The 15099-nt window shown below is 40.5% G+C and overlaps 1 protein-coding gene across 2 annotated transcripts; it reads right to left on the bottom strand.

Moving 5' to 3' along the window:
• Positions 1-7145: 7145 nt before the first annotated feature.
• gmppb (GDP-mannose pyrophosphorylase B) lies at positions 7146-15037 on the bottom strand. 2 transcript variants are annotated; one of them, XM_060069890.1, is made up of 10 exons: positions 14676-15037; positions 13896-14028; positions 13474-13554; positions 13186-13234; positions 11234-11376; positions 10966-11124; positions 9779-9857; positions 8996-9123; positions 8473-8655; positions 7146-7828 (listed from the first exon to the last, which is right to left on the bottom strand). In XM_060069890.1, exons 2-10 carry the CDS (start codon positions 14022-14024, stop codon positions 7697-7699), a joined length of 1083 nt encoding a protein of 360 aa, XP_059925873.1. In that variant the 5' UTR covers positions 14025-14028; positions 14676-15037; the 3' UTR covers positions 7146-7696. The 2 variants fall into 2 exon arrangements, with proteins under 2 accessions (XP_059925873.1, XP_059925871.1); XM_060069888.1 differs by having other exon boundaries at positions 13896-14031; positions 14676-15035.
• Between the last annotated feature and the right edge of the window lie 62 nt (positions 15038-15099).

Below are 15099 nucleotides of genomic sequence, written 5' to 3'. Positions count from 1 at the left end.
GAGAGAGAGAGAGAGAGAGAGAGAGAGAGAGAGAGAGAGAGAGAGAGAGAGAGAGAGAGAGAGAGAGAGAGAGACTTCCATTTGGGATTCCCTTGCTGTTATCCAGCCAATTGGGGCTCAACCCTTATAATTGCTGGCCAATAGGGAGAAGGCAGCAGGGACCTCCCCCTCTGGGTCCCTGGTGGCCCTCAGGAGCCATGACATCACCTTATCAGCCCGCTGGAATGCACACACACAAAGTTTCTAGATGAACTAACACGCACACAAAGCTTTGACATGTACTCACTCACACACTACATATATATTAAATATATACACATATATTATGTATACACGTAATAATATATCATATTAACATATATTATATATGTATTATATAATTATTTATATATCAATATCATATATACATCTATATTTCCATATATTATATTTGTATCTATATCTTACACACTTCACCCAGACAGTTGCACAACTTATTAACTGAAGTATACAGTATACATGATCTTATTAAACTATTCATGTTACTTCATTAACTAATATAAATGTATGGTTATGGAAATAAGTTCATTGTTATTAACTGTTTGTAAATGTTAGTTAGCTGCTTATTACTGTGTTCACTAATGTTTACTAATGGTTAATTAATGTGCCCTTAATAAAAAGCGTTATCGTAATACTTGTAAACCTTAAGAGAGTACGAAGTAAGTAGTAAGTACTACACAGGGTACGAGAGCAGTACACAGTACCATCCTGGTGACAGATTTCAAATTAGGTATTAAAAAGGTTGGTAGTAATCAGGGACGCGGGAAGTGGGGGTGCTTAGGGTGCTGCAGCACCCCCCCTGGCGGCCTCTGGCTGTAACTGCAAGTGAGAAGGTTTTATGAACAAATCAATGCATTTTTTTTATTTTTTATAATTTTATCATACAACATGATTTTTCATTTAATTATTGACATCCACCCTTTTTATGATATTTATGATATTATCATTTCAATTTATTTAGAACATTGTCTGAGTAGGCTGACGTAGGTTATGACGCACAACGCAGAACTGTCGATAGCTGAATATCGTACTATGCTGATTTTACATAAGCATGTTGATGTTCAACATCTGTTGTAGTGAACATTCTAAAACTGGTGTAAAATGTTGCTGCCATATTAATAGACACGTTGAATGTTATCGTTATGATTCTGGAATCCTGCACGTAAACTGGTTGGCAAAAAAAGAGCAAAGACGGACGGTTCACTTGACGGAGAAACCGTCACTTTCCTCATATCAAACAACTCGTAACTCTGGATGAAAATAAAGGCTTTCTTTTATTGTCACTCTCCTTTTAAACCTTTAGAAATAACCTCCTCAATCCTTGTTATAACGCTGTGTAGGCTATAATCCCGGACCGCAACAGCTTGTCGGCATGTTGTTATAGTGTGAAATTCAGCACAGTATCGGCCGAGTTGACTCTAATTTCCACATTGTTTACTTGCTGACGTTTGTGAATAACAGTGGCTAGTTGGCAGAACTCTTTTTACACACCAGTAGAGTGTTTATCAGAGCGGAGCCCTGAATGTTGCGCAGCATTTATTATGACGTCATTATATAGACTCTCTCTCAGCACCCCCCCCCCCCCCCCCCCCCCCCCTTGGACTGACTTCCCGCGTCCCTGGTGTTACCCCCTATGTTTTATTCGATACTTTTCAACAAAACGACAGTTTTTTTTACGTTTCATTTGATAAAAACGACAGTGTTACCCCTTATGTATTTATTCATGACGACCAATAAAAAACAACAGTGTTACCCCCTTTATGTTTTTATTCATGACGACCAATAAAAAACAACAGTGTTACCCCTTATGTTTTTATTCATGACGACCAATAAAAAACAACAGTGTTACCCCTTATGTTTTTTTTCATGACGACCAATAAAAAAAGGAACAGTGTTACCCCTTATGTTTTTTTCCATGACGACCAATAAAAAAAGGAACAGTGTTACCCCTTATGGTTTTTTTCGTGACTACCAAAGAAAAACGACAGTGTCACCCCTCATGTTTCATTTGATAAAAACGACAGTGTTACACTGTTGTTTTTTATTGGTCGTCATGAAAAAAAACATAAGGGGTAACACTGTCGTTTTTTATTGGTCGTCATGAAAAAAAACGACAGTGTTACCCCTTGTTTTTTTCTTGATGACTGATAAAAAACGAAAGTGTTACCCCTTATATTTTATTTGACAAAGACAACAGTGTTACCCCTTATGTTTTTTTTCATGACGACCAATAAAAAACAACAGTGTTACCCCTTATATTTTCTTTCATGACGACCAATAAAAAACAACAGTGTTACCGCTTATGTTTCCTTTCATGACGACCAATAAAAAACAACAGTGTTACCCCTTATGTTTTTTTTCATGACGACCAATAAAAAACAACAATGTTACCCCTTATGTTTTTTTTCATGACGACCAATAAAAAAAGGAACAGTGTTACCCCTTATGTTTTTTTTCATGACGACCAATAAAAAAAGGAACAGTGTTACCCCTTATGGTTTTTTTCGTGACTACCAAAGAAAAACGACAGTGTCACCCCTCATGTTTCATTTGATAAAAACGACAGTGTTACACTGTCGTTTATTATTGGACGTCATGAAAAAAAAAATAAGGGGTAACACTGTCGTTTTTATTGGTCGTCATGAAAAAAAACATAAGGGGTAAGACTGCTGTTTTTTATTGGTCGTCATGAAATAAACATAAGGGGTAACACTGTCGATATTTATCAAATAAAACATAGGGGGTAACACTGTCGTTTTTTATTGGTCGTCATGAAAAAAAACTACAGTGTTACCCCTTGTTTTTTTTCATAATGACTGATAAAAAACGACAGTGTTACCCCTTATATTTTATTTGACAAAGACAACAGTGTTACCCCTTATGTTTTTTTTCATGACGACCAATAAAAAACAACAGTGTTACCCCTTATGTTTTCTTTCATGACGACCAATAAAAAACAACAGTGTTACCCCTTATGGTTTTTTTCATGACGACCAAAGAAAAACGACAGTGTTACCCCTTATGTTTCATTTGATAAAAACGACAGTTACCCCTCATGTTTCATTTGATAAAAACGACAGTGTTACCCCTTGTGTTTTTTTTCATGACGACCAAAGAAAAACAACAGTGTCACCCCCTATGTTTTATTTGATAAATATCGACAGTGTTTTCCCCTTATATTTATTTCATGACGGCCGATAAAAAACGACAGTTACCCCTCATGTTTTTTCCATGTTGACCAATAAATAACGACAGTGGCACCCCGCTCAACGTTTTTGCAGGGATCGGAACATGAGCTGTTTAGAGTGTTAACCTCCAAACTTAACAATGCACCATCAAGACACCTGTTAAATACATCACAAAGGTTATACTTGACTTTATAATTCGCATGAAATAGAGAAAAGAAACTACCAACAGAGGTCATCAACCAGACTTGAACCCCAGTCTCCAGGGGGTTAGGCAGAGTGCACCCCACTGCACCACTGAGGCGATGGTAATACACAATAATCAATCATCAATAAAGATGATATACATGACATTATAATGTATGTGTGTATTTCTATTATTTCCTTTTTGTTTTTTTTCATGACGACCAATAAAAAACAACAATGTTACCCCTTATGTTTTTTTTCATGACGACCAATAAAAAAAGGAACAGTGTTACCCCTTATGGTTTTTTTCGTGACTACCAAAGAAAAATGACGGTGTCACCCCTCATGTTTCATTTGATAAAAACGACAGTGTTACACTGTCGTTTTTTATTGGCCGTCATGAAAAAAAACATAAGGGGTAAGACTGCTGTTTTTTATTGGTCGTCATGAAATAAACATAAGGGGTAACACTGTCGATATTTATCAAATAAAACATAGGGGGTAACACTGTTGTTTTTCTTTGGTCGTCATGAAAAAAACCACAAGGGGTAACACTGTCGTTTTTTATTGGTCGTCATGAAAAAAAACGACTGTGTTACCCCTTGTTTTTTTCATGATGACTGATAAAAAAACGACAGTGTTACCCCTTATATTTTATTCGACAAAGACAACAGTGTTACCCCTTATGTTTTTTTTCATGACGACCAATAAAAAACAACAGTGTTACCCCTTATGTTTTCTTTCATGACGACCAATAAAAAACAACAGTGTTACCCCTTATGGTTTTTTTCATGACGACCAAAGAAAAACGACAGTGTTACCCCTTATGTTTCATTTGATAAAAACGACAGTGTTACCCCTCATGTTTCATTTGATAAAAACGACAGTGTTACCCCTTGTGTTTTTTTTCATGACGACCAATAAAAAACAACAGTGTTACCCCTTATGTTTTCTTTCATGACGACCAATAAAAAACAACAGTGTTACCCCTTATGGTTTTTTTCATGACGACCAAAGAAAAACGACAGTGTTACCCCTTATGTTTCATTTGATAAAAACGACAGTGTTACCCCTCATGTTTCATTTGATAAAAACGACAGTGTTACCCCTTGTGTTTTTTTTCATGACGACCAAAGAAAAACAACAGTGTCACCCCCTATGTTTTATTTGATAAATATCGACCGTGTTTTCCCCTTATATTTATTTCATGACGGCCGATAAAAAACGACAGAGTTACCCCTCATGTTTTTTCCATGTTGACCAATAAAAAACGACAGTGGCACCCCGGTCGACGTTTTTGCAGGGATCGGAACATAAGCTGTTTAGAGTGTTAACCTCCGAACTTAACAATGCACCATCAAGACACCGGTTAAAGTCATCACAAAGGTTATACTTGACTTTATAATTCGCATGAAATAGGGAAAAGAAACATCGAACAGAGGTCATCAACCGGACTTGAACCCCGGTCTCGAGGGGGTTAGGCAGAGTGCATCCCACTGCACCACTGAGGCTATAAAATACACAATAATCAATCATCAATAAAGAGGATATACATTACATTAAAATGTATGTGTGTATTTCTATTATTTCCCTAATGTTTTTTTTTCAAGACGACAAATAATAAACAACAGTGTTACCCCTTATGTTTTTTTTCATGACGACCAAAAAAAACAACAGTCGTACCCCCTTTATGTTTTTTTTCATGACGACCAATAAAAAACAACAATGTTACCCCTTATGTTTTTTTTCATGACGACCAATAAAAAAAGGAACAGTGTTACCCCTTATGTTTTTTTTCATGACGACCAATAAAAAAAGGAACAGTGTTGCCCCTTATGGTTTTTTTCGTGACTACCAAAGAAAAACGACAGTGTCACCCCTCATGTTTCATTTGATAAAAACGACAGTGTTACACTGTCGTTTTTATTGGTCGTCATGAAAAAAAACATAAGGGGTAAGACTGCTGTTTTTTATTGGTCGTCATGAAATAAACATAAGGGGTAACACTGTCGATATTTATCAAATAAAACATAGGGGGTAACACTGTTGTTTTTTATTGGTCGTCATGAAAAAAAACGACAGTGTTACCCCTTGTTTTTTTTCATGACGACCAATAAAAAACAACAGTGTTGCCCCTTATGTTTTTCTTTCATGACGACCAATAAAAAACAACAGTGTCACCCCCTATGTTTTATTTGATAAATATCGACAGTGTTTTCCCCTTATATTTATTTCATGACGGCCGATAAAAAACGACAGGGTTACCCCTCATGTTTTTTCCATGTTGACCAATAAAAAATGACAGTGGCAACCCGGTCGACATTTTTGCAGGGATCGGAACATGAGCTGTTTAGAGTGTTAACCTCCGAACTTAACAATGCACCATCAAGACACCGGTTAAAGTCATCACAAAGGTTATACTTGAATTTATAATTCGCATGAAATAGAGATAAGAAACTTCCAACAGAGGTCATCAACCGGACTTGAACCCCGGTCTCCAGGGGGTTATGCAGAGTGCACCCCACTGCACCACTGAGGCGATGACAATACACAATAATCAAACATCATTAAAGAGGATATACATGACATTAAAATGTATGTGTGTATTTCTATTATTTCCCTCATTTTTTTTTTTCAAGACGACAAATAATAAACAACTGTGTTACCCCTTATGTTTTTTTTCATGACGACCAAAAAAAACAACAGTGTTACCCCCTCTATGTTTTTTTTCATGACGACCAAAAAAAACAACAGTGTTACCCCCTCTATGTTTTTTTTCATGACGACCAATAAAAAACAACAGTGTTACCCCTTATGTTTTTTTTCATGACGACCAATAAAAAACAACAGTGTTACCCAGGGACGCTGGAAGTGGGGGTGCTTAGGGTGCTGCAGCGGCCCCTGGCTGTAACTGCAAGTGAGAAAGTTTTCTGAACAAATCAATAATTTTATCATACAACATGATTTTTCATTAAATTATTGACATCCACCCTTTTTATGATATTTATCATATTATCGGTACTATGCTGATTTTACATAAGCATGTTGGTGTTCAACATCTGTTGTAGTGAACATTCTAAAACTGGTGTAAAATGTTGCTGCCATATTAATAGACACGTTGAATGTTATCGTTTTGATTCTGGAATCCCGCACGTAAACTGGTCGGCAAAAAAAGAGCAAAGACGGGCGGTTCACTTGACGGAGAAATCGTCACCTTCCTCATATCAGACAACTCGTAAGTCTGGATGAAAATTAAGGCTTTATATTATTGTCACTTTCCTTTGTAAACCTTTAGAAATAACCTCCTGAATCCTTGTTATAACGCTGTGTATAATCCCGGACCGCAACATCTTGTCGGCATGTTGTTAGTGTGTGAAATTCAGCCCAGTATCAGCCGAGTTGACTCTAATTTCCACATTGTTTATTTGCTAACGTTTGTGAATAACAGTGGCTAGTTGGCAGAACTCTTTTTACACACCAGTAGAGTGTTTATCAGGGCGGATCCCTGAATGTGACGTCACCCCTCATCTCGTCTCTGTAAATAACGGATGTTGCGCAGCATTTATTATGACGTCATTATATAGATTCTCTCTCAGCACCCCCCCCTCGGACTGACTTCCCGGGTCCCTGGTAGTAATTATACCTTACTTTGTGCTTGTGTGCACAACGCAGCCCAGGTGTGCAGCAGCACCCCCTGCTGGAACCTTCCAGACAGTGAGGAAATAAAGACAACAGTTCTCTTCACCTTTTTATATTAATCTGATAAAAAACACAATGGATTCATACCTTCATTATTATTCTATATGCTATACAACTGTATAGTTTACTAGTATACAATATCGTTAGCATACACTAATACTATATTACTATAGTATAATATAGCATATCCCATTATAAAAACCACTCACGTTAAGCCCGTTCACACATCCCTAAAGAATGCCAGACCCAAACGATGCCATCCTCACAGAAGGATGGACACACAGTGATTGGAGGGTCTGGTCCCATCAGAACCGACCAGGACACCTGTCAAATCTCTGATCGGCAGATCTTTAATGAGCCTAACGTCTCTAGACCATAGTAGACTTGTTAAGCAGAAGATTAGACAATTTCACATTTTGATTAGAGTGAGGGACGTTTTGGGGGACTGCAAGTCTTGAAGCTGGTCCGGGTTCTGGGTCACGGTATAGAGGTTCCCAGGTGGGTGCGGGGGAGGGGTCCAGTTCAAGGGGTTTTGGGGGAGGGGTCCAGTTCGAGGGGTTTTGGGGCGGGGTCCAGGGGATCACGGTCTACATAATGATGCGTGGCTCTGCTACGGATTCTGTGATGGATTTGTGCGGCAGAACGTTGGCGCCATTCAGGTAGAGCTCGTCGCTCACGATGACGTCTTCACCCAGAACCGTAACGTTCTCCATACGCACCTACAAGGAAGGAAAAGGTGTACTGGTTATAACATGGTAAATCGTATAAATCCACACCCACACAACAAAGAATCAATCTTATGGATTTGTTCATTTGCGCAATCTGAGAAAGACAGTTCTGACAGTTCGTATGCAGTTTGGACAAAACTAAGATACAGCTATGGGGGTTGCTAAACTCCTAATAAACACGGGACATTAGGAACTACGCTGGCCGGACAAAGATGTGGCCTCCACAACTCCATAAACACCATGGTGGCATAGTATGCCTTTGTGTATGCAAGTCTCCAAGAAGCTCAACCCTCACTCAGACGCCCCTCCTGCAGCCAGTCAGGAGAGCATGCAATCTGCAACCTCACCACTGGATGTTACTTAATTCTAGTCAGAAGAATTGTTCTTATTTTGTTTTGTGTTATCCGCAAATTGTGTTTAAAAATGATTATTGACGTAAATTGGTTTGCCTTACACTACGCTCATTGCTTATAATCGATTATCGCCATGAAAGCAGGTTATTATCAGTTATCGTACAAGGTGAAAGAAATAATTATCATGCATCCTTATTAATATTAAAATATAATGCCCTCCAGATTTTATTCATTTCTTATTATCCCAATAAACAGTATAATGTTCTGATGTGTGGAGCTCACCCATTGGCCGACAGAGCAGTTCCAGCCCACGATGCAGCTGTCCAACCAGGAGTGAGAGCGCAGGCGGGCCCCCTTCAGCACCGTGCAGCGCCTCACCCTCACACCGTCCTCCACCACCACCCCGGCACCCAGCGTCACGTTGGGGCCGATGGAGCAGTTCTCCCCGATACGGGCTGAAGGGTCCTGGTGCACGCACGCGCACACACACACACACACACACACACACACACACACACACACACACACACACACACACACACACACACACACACACACACACACACACACACACACACACACACACACACACACACACACACACACATTCAGTGGGATTCATTTGTCGACTACAACAGCTAGCAGGACACTGAGCTAACAACTACCTTGTAATAATAATATTAATATTAGCAGTAATCCACTATTTTAGGGAACAGAACATGTAACTAAAGTAGCAACTATACCAGGTTCCCAAACTAGTGTAGTTAACCAACTAAGGTAACTACCGGTAAACTAGGTAACTCACCACTAGGACGTTTCCTATAAAACCAGGACCGGTACAGAGGCGGTCTGGAGCGCGTTGCCGTACTGACTGCAGGTACATACACATCCCGGTCAGGAAGTCTTTAGGCTGTCCGATGTCCATCCAGAACCCTATACACACACACACACACACACACACACACACACACACACACACACACACACACACACACACACACACACACACACACACACACACACACACACACACACACACACACACACACACACACACACACACACACACACACACACACACACACACTCTCATTGATGCTGTAATGGTGGTTAAAAAAAACACACAGCAGCTTGTTCTCTAGTTAGCCTTCTGCTAATGCTAGTAGCATCAGCTCTGGTAGCACTAGCAGTGCTATGAGCCCTAGCAGCAGTAGCAGCGCTAGCAGCAATTGTAGCAATAGCACAGCTAGATGGCGGAGGCAGATTCTATCCGACTTACGTCCGTAGGGTAGGCCGGCTGTACAAACCAGAGGAGCATATGGGTCAACATGCTGCCATGATAACACGTTACTGGTTCAGGTTTAGTAGGTGGTGATGAGGTAGATGTGTAGGTATAGTTTGAGGTGGAGGTATAGTTTGAGGTGGAGGAGTTGTAGTTAGAGGTGTTACTAGGGACAGGTGGTGTGGTGAGCCTTTTGCTCCATTGCGCAAAGCTGGAGGTTGTGGAGGTGTAGGAGGCAGTGTAGTTGGAGGTGTAGTTAGAGGTGCATTAAGAGGTGATGGTGTAGTTTGTGAAAGGTGTAGTTACCCTGTAGCTCCATAGCATAGAGCTGGCCATCCTCAGCCATCACCGGGAAGATCTCCTTCTCTATTGACGTAGGCCTCAACTAGAAACATACAAGACACACACTTTCATCTATCTGTTCTGCTATACTTGTGAGGACTCCTCAAACATTTGCTGCCACCAATATCCACATGTTTCCAACTACATTTGTACATTCTGCGATCAAGTACAGAAAAAAAATGAAAACTTGGTAGTTCTGTTTTCAATGGTCTACCCCGAACGGAAAGATACCTGGCAAGCTCCACAACTAAATTCCGAGGTTTGGTTTCTGCTTATGGATATGCATTGAATCGTATTTTCATAAATAAAGCATGCAATAACCATAACCAAGGGAAAGGACCATTTGAGTGAGGACATTTTGTTTTGTCTTCACTTATTGCAAGTCACTTGCACTGCTTGTTACTGCATCCTGAGTATTCAAACATGCTGTACTCACATTTCCAATGAGGTCCTCGTTTTGAGCCAGAGGGTTCTATACAAACACACCACACTTCCTACCCACTTCTCTGCTGCCCTCAAATCTACAGCTCAACTGTCCGACAATCATCTAATTGTGCAGCAACTGCGGCTCTCTTTCTTTGGATGCCACTGTTCTTTCTTGGCATATTATAGCACAGATAGAGTTTCATGAAGAAACACCCTCAACTGCTGAAGGAACTACCAGAATATGTATCCTCTATATGTTTGAATATGTAATATCTTCTATGTTTATGTATTTCATGAGGAAACAGACTTGACTATTAAATTAACTGTCAGAAGATATAGCTGGCATTAGTTCCATGAGGATATACCCTTACCTGATAAAGTAACTACCTGAATCTATAGCAGGGATATAGATCCATGAGGCAGCAGCCCGAAACAATAAACAAAGTAACCTTTGAAACCACATTGGAAGAAATCTGCCAAGCAACAGTGAAGGTTCTCCCTCCAGTAGTTGATTAACATTTCTTTAAGCTTTCAGATCATTGAGGTGATATTATAGATAAGTGTGCAAACTGCAAACTAGTCTTAAAAAGTGTGTGTGTGTGTGTGTGTGTGTGTGTGTGTGTGTGTGTGTGTGTGTGTGTGTGTGTGTGTGTGTGTGTGTGTGTGTGTGTGTGTGTGTGTGTGTGTGTGTGTGTGTGTGTGTGTGTGTGTGTGTGTGTGTGTACCTGGATACGCTGCAGCATGCTAGGGTTAAAGATGTACATGCCAGCGTTGATTTTGTTGGAGACGAACACCTGGGGCTTCTCCACGAAGCGTTGGATCCTCCCGCCCTCCGCCTCAAACACCACCACGCCATACTTAGAGGGCTCTTCCACCCTGGTCACCTGGGCACGCACACACACACACACACACTTCAGTCAGGAAATCCATTGATTTATGCTAACTAAAACAGACTTCTACCTACACCTGCTACCTATCCATCGTCTCACTCACCACTATGGTGCCCTGGTTGCCATGGTTTCGGTGGAACTGGAGCATCTCTTGGAATGGGAAGTCACAGATGACGTCCGAGTTGAGGACGAAGAACGGCTCATTGTCGTCACACAGTAGGTCCCTGGCCAGAGCAAGAGGCCCCGCTAATCACACACACAAATACAAAATAAGAAGGCCGCTGAACACACACACACACACACACACACACACACACACACACACACACACACACACACACACACACACACACACACACACACACACACACACACACACACACACACACACACACACACACACACACACACACACGACCCTCTTGCCAATGACTGTTAAGCCCGCGGAGTCTCAGAAATCTCAACAACAAAGATGATGGCGGACTATTGTTCTGCAGCAGGGGGGTATACCACAAACCTCGCTGAACATACCCAGGCTTTCCTGGGAAAACCTGGCTCGACAGAGACGCAACTCGCAATCAGAGTTAAATGGTACCACGACGCTCACTTTAGATTAAATTAGTCGAACCAGGTTTTCCGCTTTAGGTTCAATGCGCGTTCACATAAAAGGGGCGTTTATCGCGTCATTTGACTCAACCTTATGCAAAATTAATCGAGCGAGAGCGGTGCATTTCACCCAAGAAGAGCAGTGTATTATTATGAATTCCTACGAGGAATTCAAAGTCCAAATCACAGCCAAGGGGAACAAGGTTGCCCATAATAAGGCTAGGGTGGCGTGCTGGCAAAAAATAGCCGACCGTGTTAATTCGTAAGTGAAAAGATTCTGCATATTGTCTAAAAAATATCATGCATCATCATGCATTTAACCCCCATAGATGTGGTGCCAGCACGCTCCTACGAACATGGGGCCAAGTCAAAAATAAATATAAAAATATTATTCAATGTGGTAAGTTGTAAGCATCCACTTGAATAATTTCAGGTGAGCCTATGATTTGCAATGGCCTAGGCTCCAACCTTTAATCTCATGTTGATTACCTGTAGCAAATAAAAATAAAACCCAAATCTCTCTATAGCTCTGCACGGAGTACTCGATTTGTATGGAGCCAGTTTCCTGCCATAATTCAAACCTGAAAAAAAAAGTTTCAAAGGCTTGTAAGTCTGGGTTTGAAAACTCAACACCTTGTAAAAAAGGTTTTGCAACACTGAAAAAAGAGATTATAACCTGAAAAAAATTCAAACTAAAATTCAAACATCTGTAAACATGTTTTGTGTTCTATTTTATCTTCTTCATAATTTTCACCAACACATTTTCAAAGTTCAAACAATTTTACCAGCGCATTTGCAGAGTTTCAAATCTGGCACTGTTCTAACAGTGTATTTCATTGTTTCCCGGTTTTGAAACCTTGTAAATGGGATACTGCAAACAGGTGTTCATACATTGAGAAATAAGTTATGAAAGATTGTATATTTAGTTTTAAAAACTTGTAAAGGTGTACGTTTACGCCATTGCAACGTATTTTTTCAGAACTGACTTTTTAGCATTGACTTTTCAGAGATTTGAGCACACAGGCTCAAGCTTTGAGTCATCTGAATATTGGCAGTGTTCTGTCACGCATATGTTTTGAAACTCCTGACAGTCAAGTCTGATGAAAAAAAATAACTTTCCTGGGGCGGGACCATTTAGCTTTAAACCTATTGGTTGCTCTCGGCTGACGTACATTATATATAGGATAGATCGAAACCGATCTATCCGGTTTCGCCCGTTTCGGCTTCGTGTGGAAGGGGCCTTAGAGCCATCCTATATGGTTCACCCATGGGAAATTAGTTTTCTGTTAGTCCACACAACATCCACCAAACACAATGACTAATCCACCCTACAACTGAACTAACAAAAAACTAAACTAACCAATTACTTAATTAACCTACGACTTAACCACGTAGTGGAAAAAGGGGAGGAGTGTGAATAGGGGGAGGGTGAAGAGGAAGATGTCTGACCTGTCCCCAGAGGCTCCTTCTCATGAGATAGAGAGATACGGATTCCGAGCTGAGGAAGAAACGCACCACGGTTAACCATCAGCGCACGGTCCTATATCTATTGTGTTGTACGGTGGATGGTCAGCAGGGTGTAGTGGTGCAGGGTTATTAAGGTGTCATTTGTGTATGGTAGTGTAGGGTCAGTAGAGTAGTAATAGTGTGGTGAGGTGTCAGTATGGTGGTGGAGTATAATGGTGGTGTAGTATTGGGTAGGCTGGTGAAGAGGGTGGTGTAGGTTGATATAGGTACCCTCTGTTCCTGGATTCTCATTTCCTTCTCCAGCAGATCTGACATGTAGCTCACTGCCAAGACAACATGGTCCACCCCAGCCTAAAAGAGAGATTATTTTTTTAATTGAGAGTTACTCCCTGTACTAGAGGGGGAGCGAAAGAGAGATACTACCTGTACTAGAGAGATAGAGACTTACTACATGTACTAGAGAGAGAATTACTACCTATACTAAGAGAGACAGAGACTTACTAAATGTAGTAAAGAGAGAGTTACTACCTCTACCAGAGAGACAGAGACTTACTAAATGTAGTAAAGAGAGGTTGTATTATAAGCATCATTACCAATGGAGAGACAGTAGTTAAGTATCAGTACCTGTACTATAGAGTGTTTTGTTAAAGTATTTCCTAGTGATAGTTTGAGGGTTATTCTAGCATCGTTACCTGTACGAGCGCCTCCACCTGGTGCAGCAGGGTGGGCTTATTGCAGAACTCCACCAGGGGTTTGGGCAGACTCAGTGTGAGTGGGCGTAGACGGGTCCCATAACCTCCAACCAAGATCAGGGCCTTCATGCTTCTACTGCACACACACACACACACACACACACACACACACACACACACACACACACACACACACACACACACACACACACACACACACACACACACACACACACACACACACACACACACACACACATTATATCCTAAACGTGTTGATAACGACCATCTGAACCGCAAGGAAGTCATTTTGAGAAATGATATTGCTTATAACTGCTATACGTTAGATGTTTTAGTGCAGCCAAGAGAAATTACGAGGGTTTGATTACCCAGACCATTCCGGCTCAGCAGGAAGTCTTGCTGACTGAATGACCCTTGTTATACATCTGGAGGCTATTCTTCTTACATTCTAGTTAAACATTCAATACTAACGTTAATCTAGTTCAATTGAATTCGGCCGCATTTTATTTCCAAGGGTGCTGTAACTTAATGAATGGATGCTAACCGGCTTACTAGCACTCAAATCCCACTACTCAGTAAGAACACTATAACTACCACTGACTTCATGTTTTAACAGATAAATTACCACTGTAAGTATGATAGCTAACTATTAATTAAATAACGGCCACATTCCAAATGTGGGGACACAAACTGAGTCAGAGTTCATTGACATGTAACTTAGCCTTCTGACATCAACAGAGCAGGAAGACTCCAACTTACCGAGAAAACCACCAAATTAAGACCAGATAACGTCCAACTGCTGTCCTCGCTTCCTCCAGAAAGAATTAAGAATCAAGTTTCTATAAACAGTTACTTGCTAACCAGAATAACGACTTTAGGAGGAGTTGTCCCTGTGAAAGACCTGCAGCAGCAACACAATGCATCCGTCTTCGTCCATGTATAGTGGAGTGGGAGACGAAGAGTGACATTTAAACAAAGACCACATTTACCGATCTTGTGAACATATATAATCACACAAATAATATATTACGTAATAAACATATATATAAAGTTAAGGATATGTTTCTGGAGTTGATAGCATACTATATATTAAATGTCTGTCTTCCGTGTACCCCTTCATAACAAGAGAATGGTACATCTGAGATACCTTAGGTTAACCTCTCGGACCAATCAGAGAAGAACA

Source organism: Gadus macrocephalus, chromosome 13 (assembly GCF_031168955.1).
Source record: "Gadus macrocephalus chromosome 13, ASM3116895v1".
NCBI classification, from domain to species: Eukaryota; Metazoa; Chordata; class Actinopteri; order Gadiformes; family Gadidae; genus Gadus; species Gadus macrocephalus.
The sequence above is the reverse complement of the archived record's forward strand: the minus strand, read 5'-3'. Positions and strand labels throughout refer to the sequence as shown.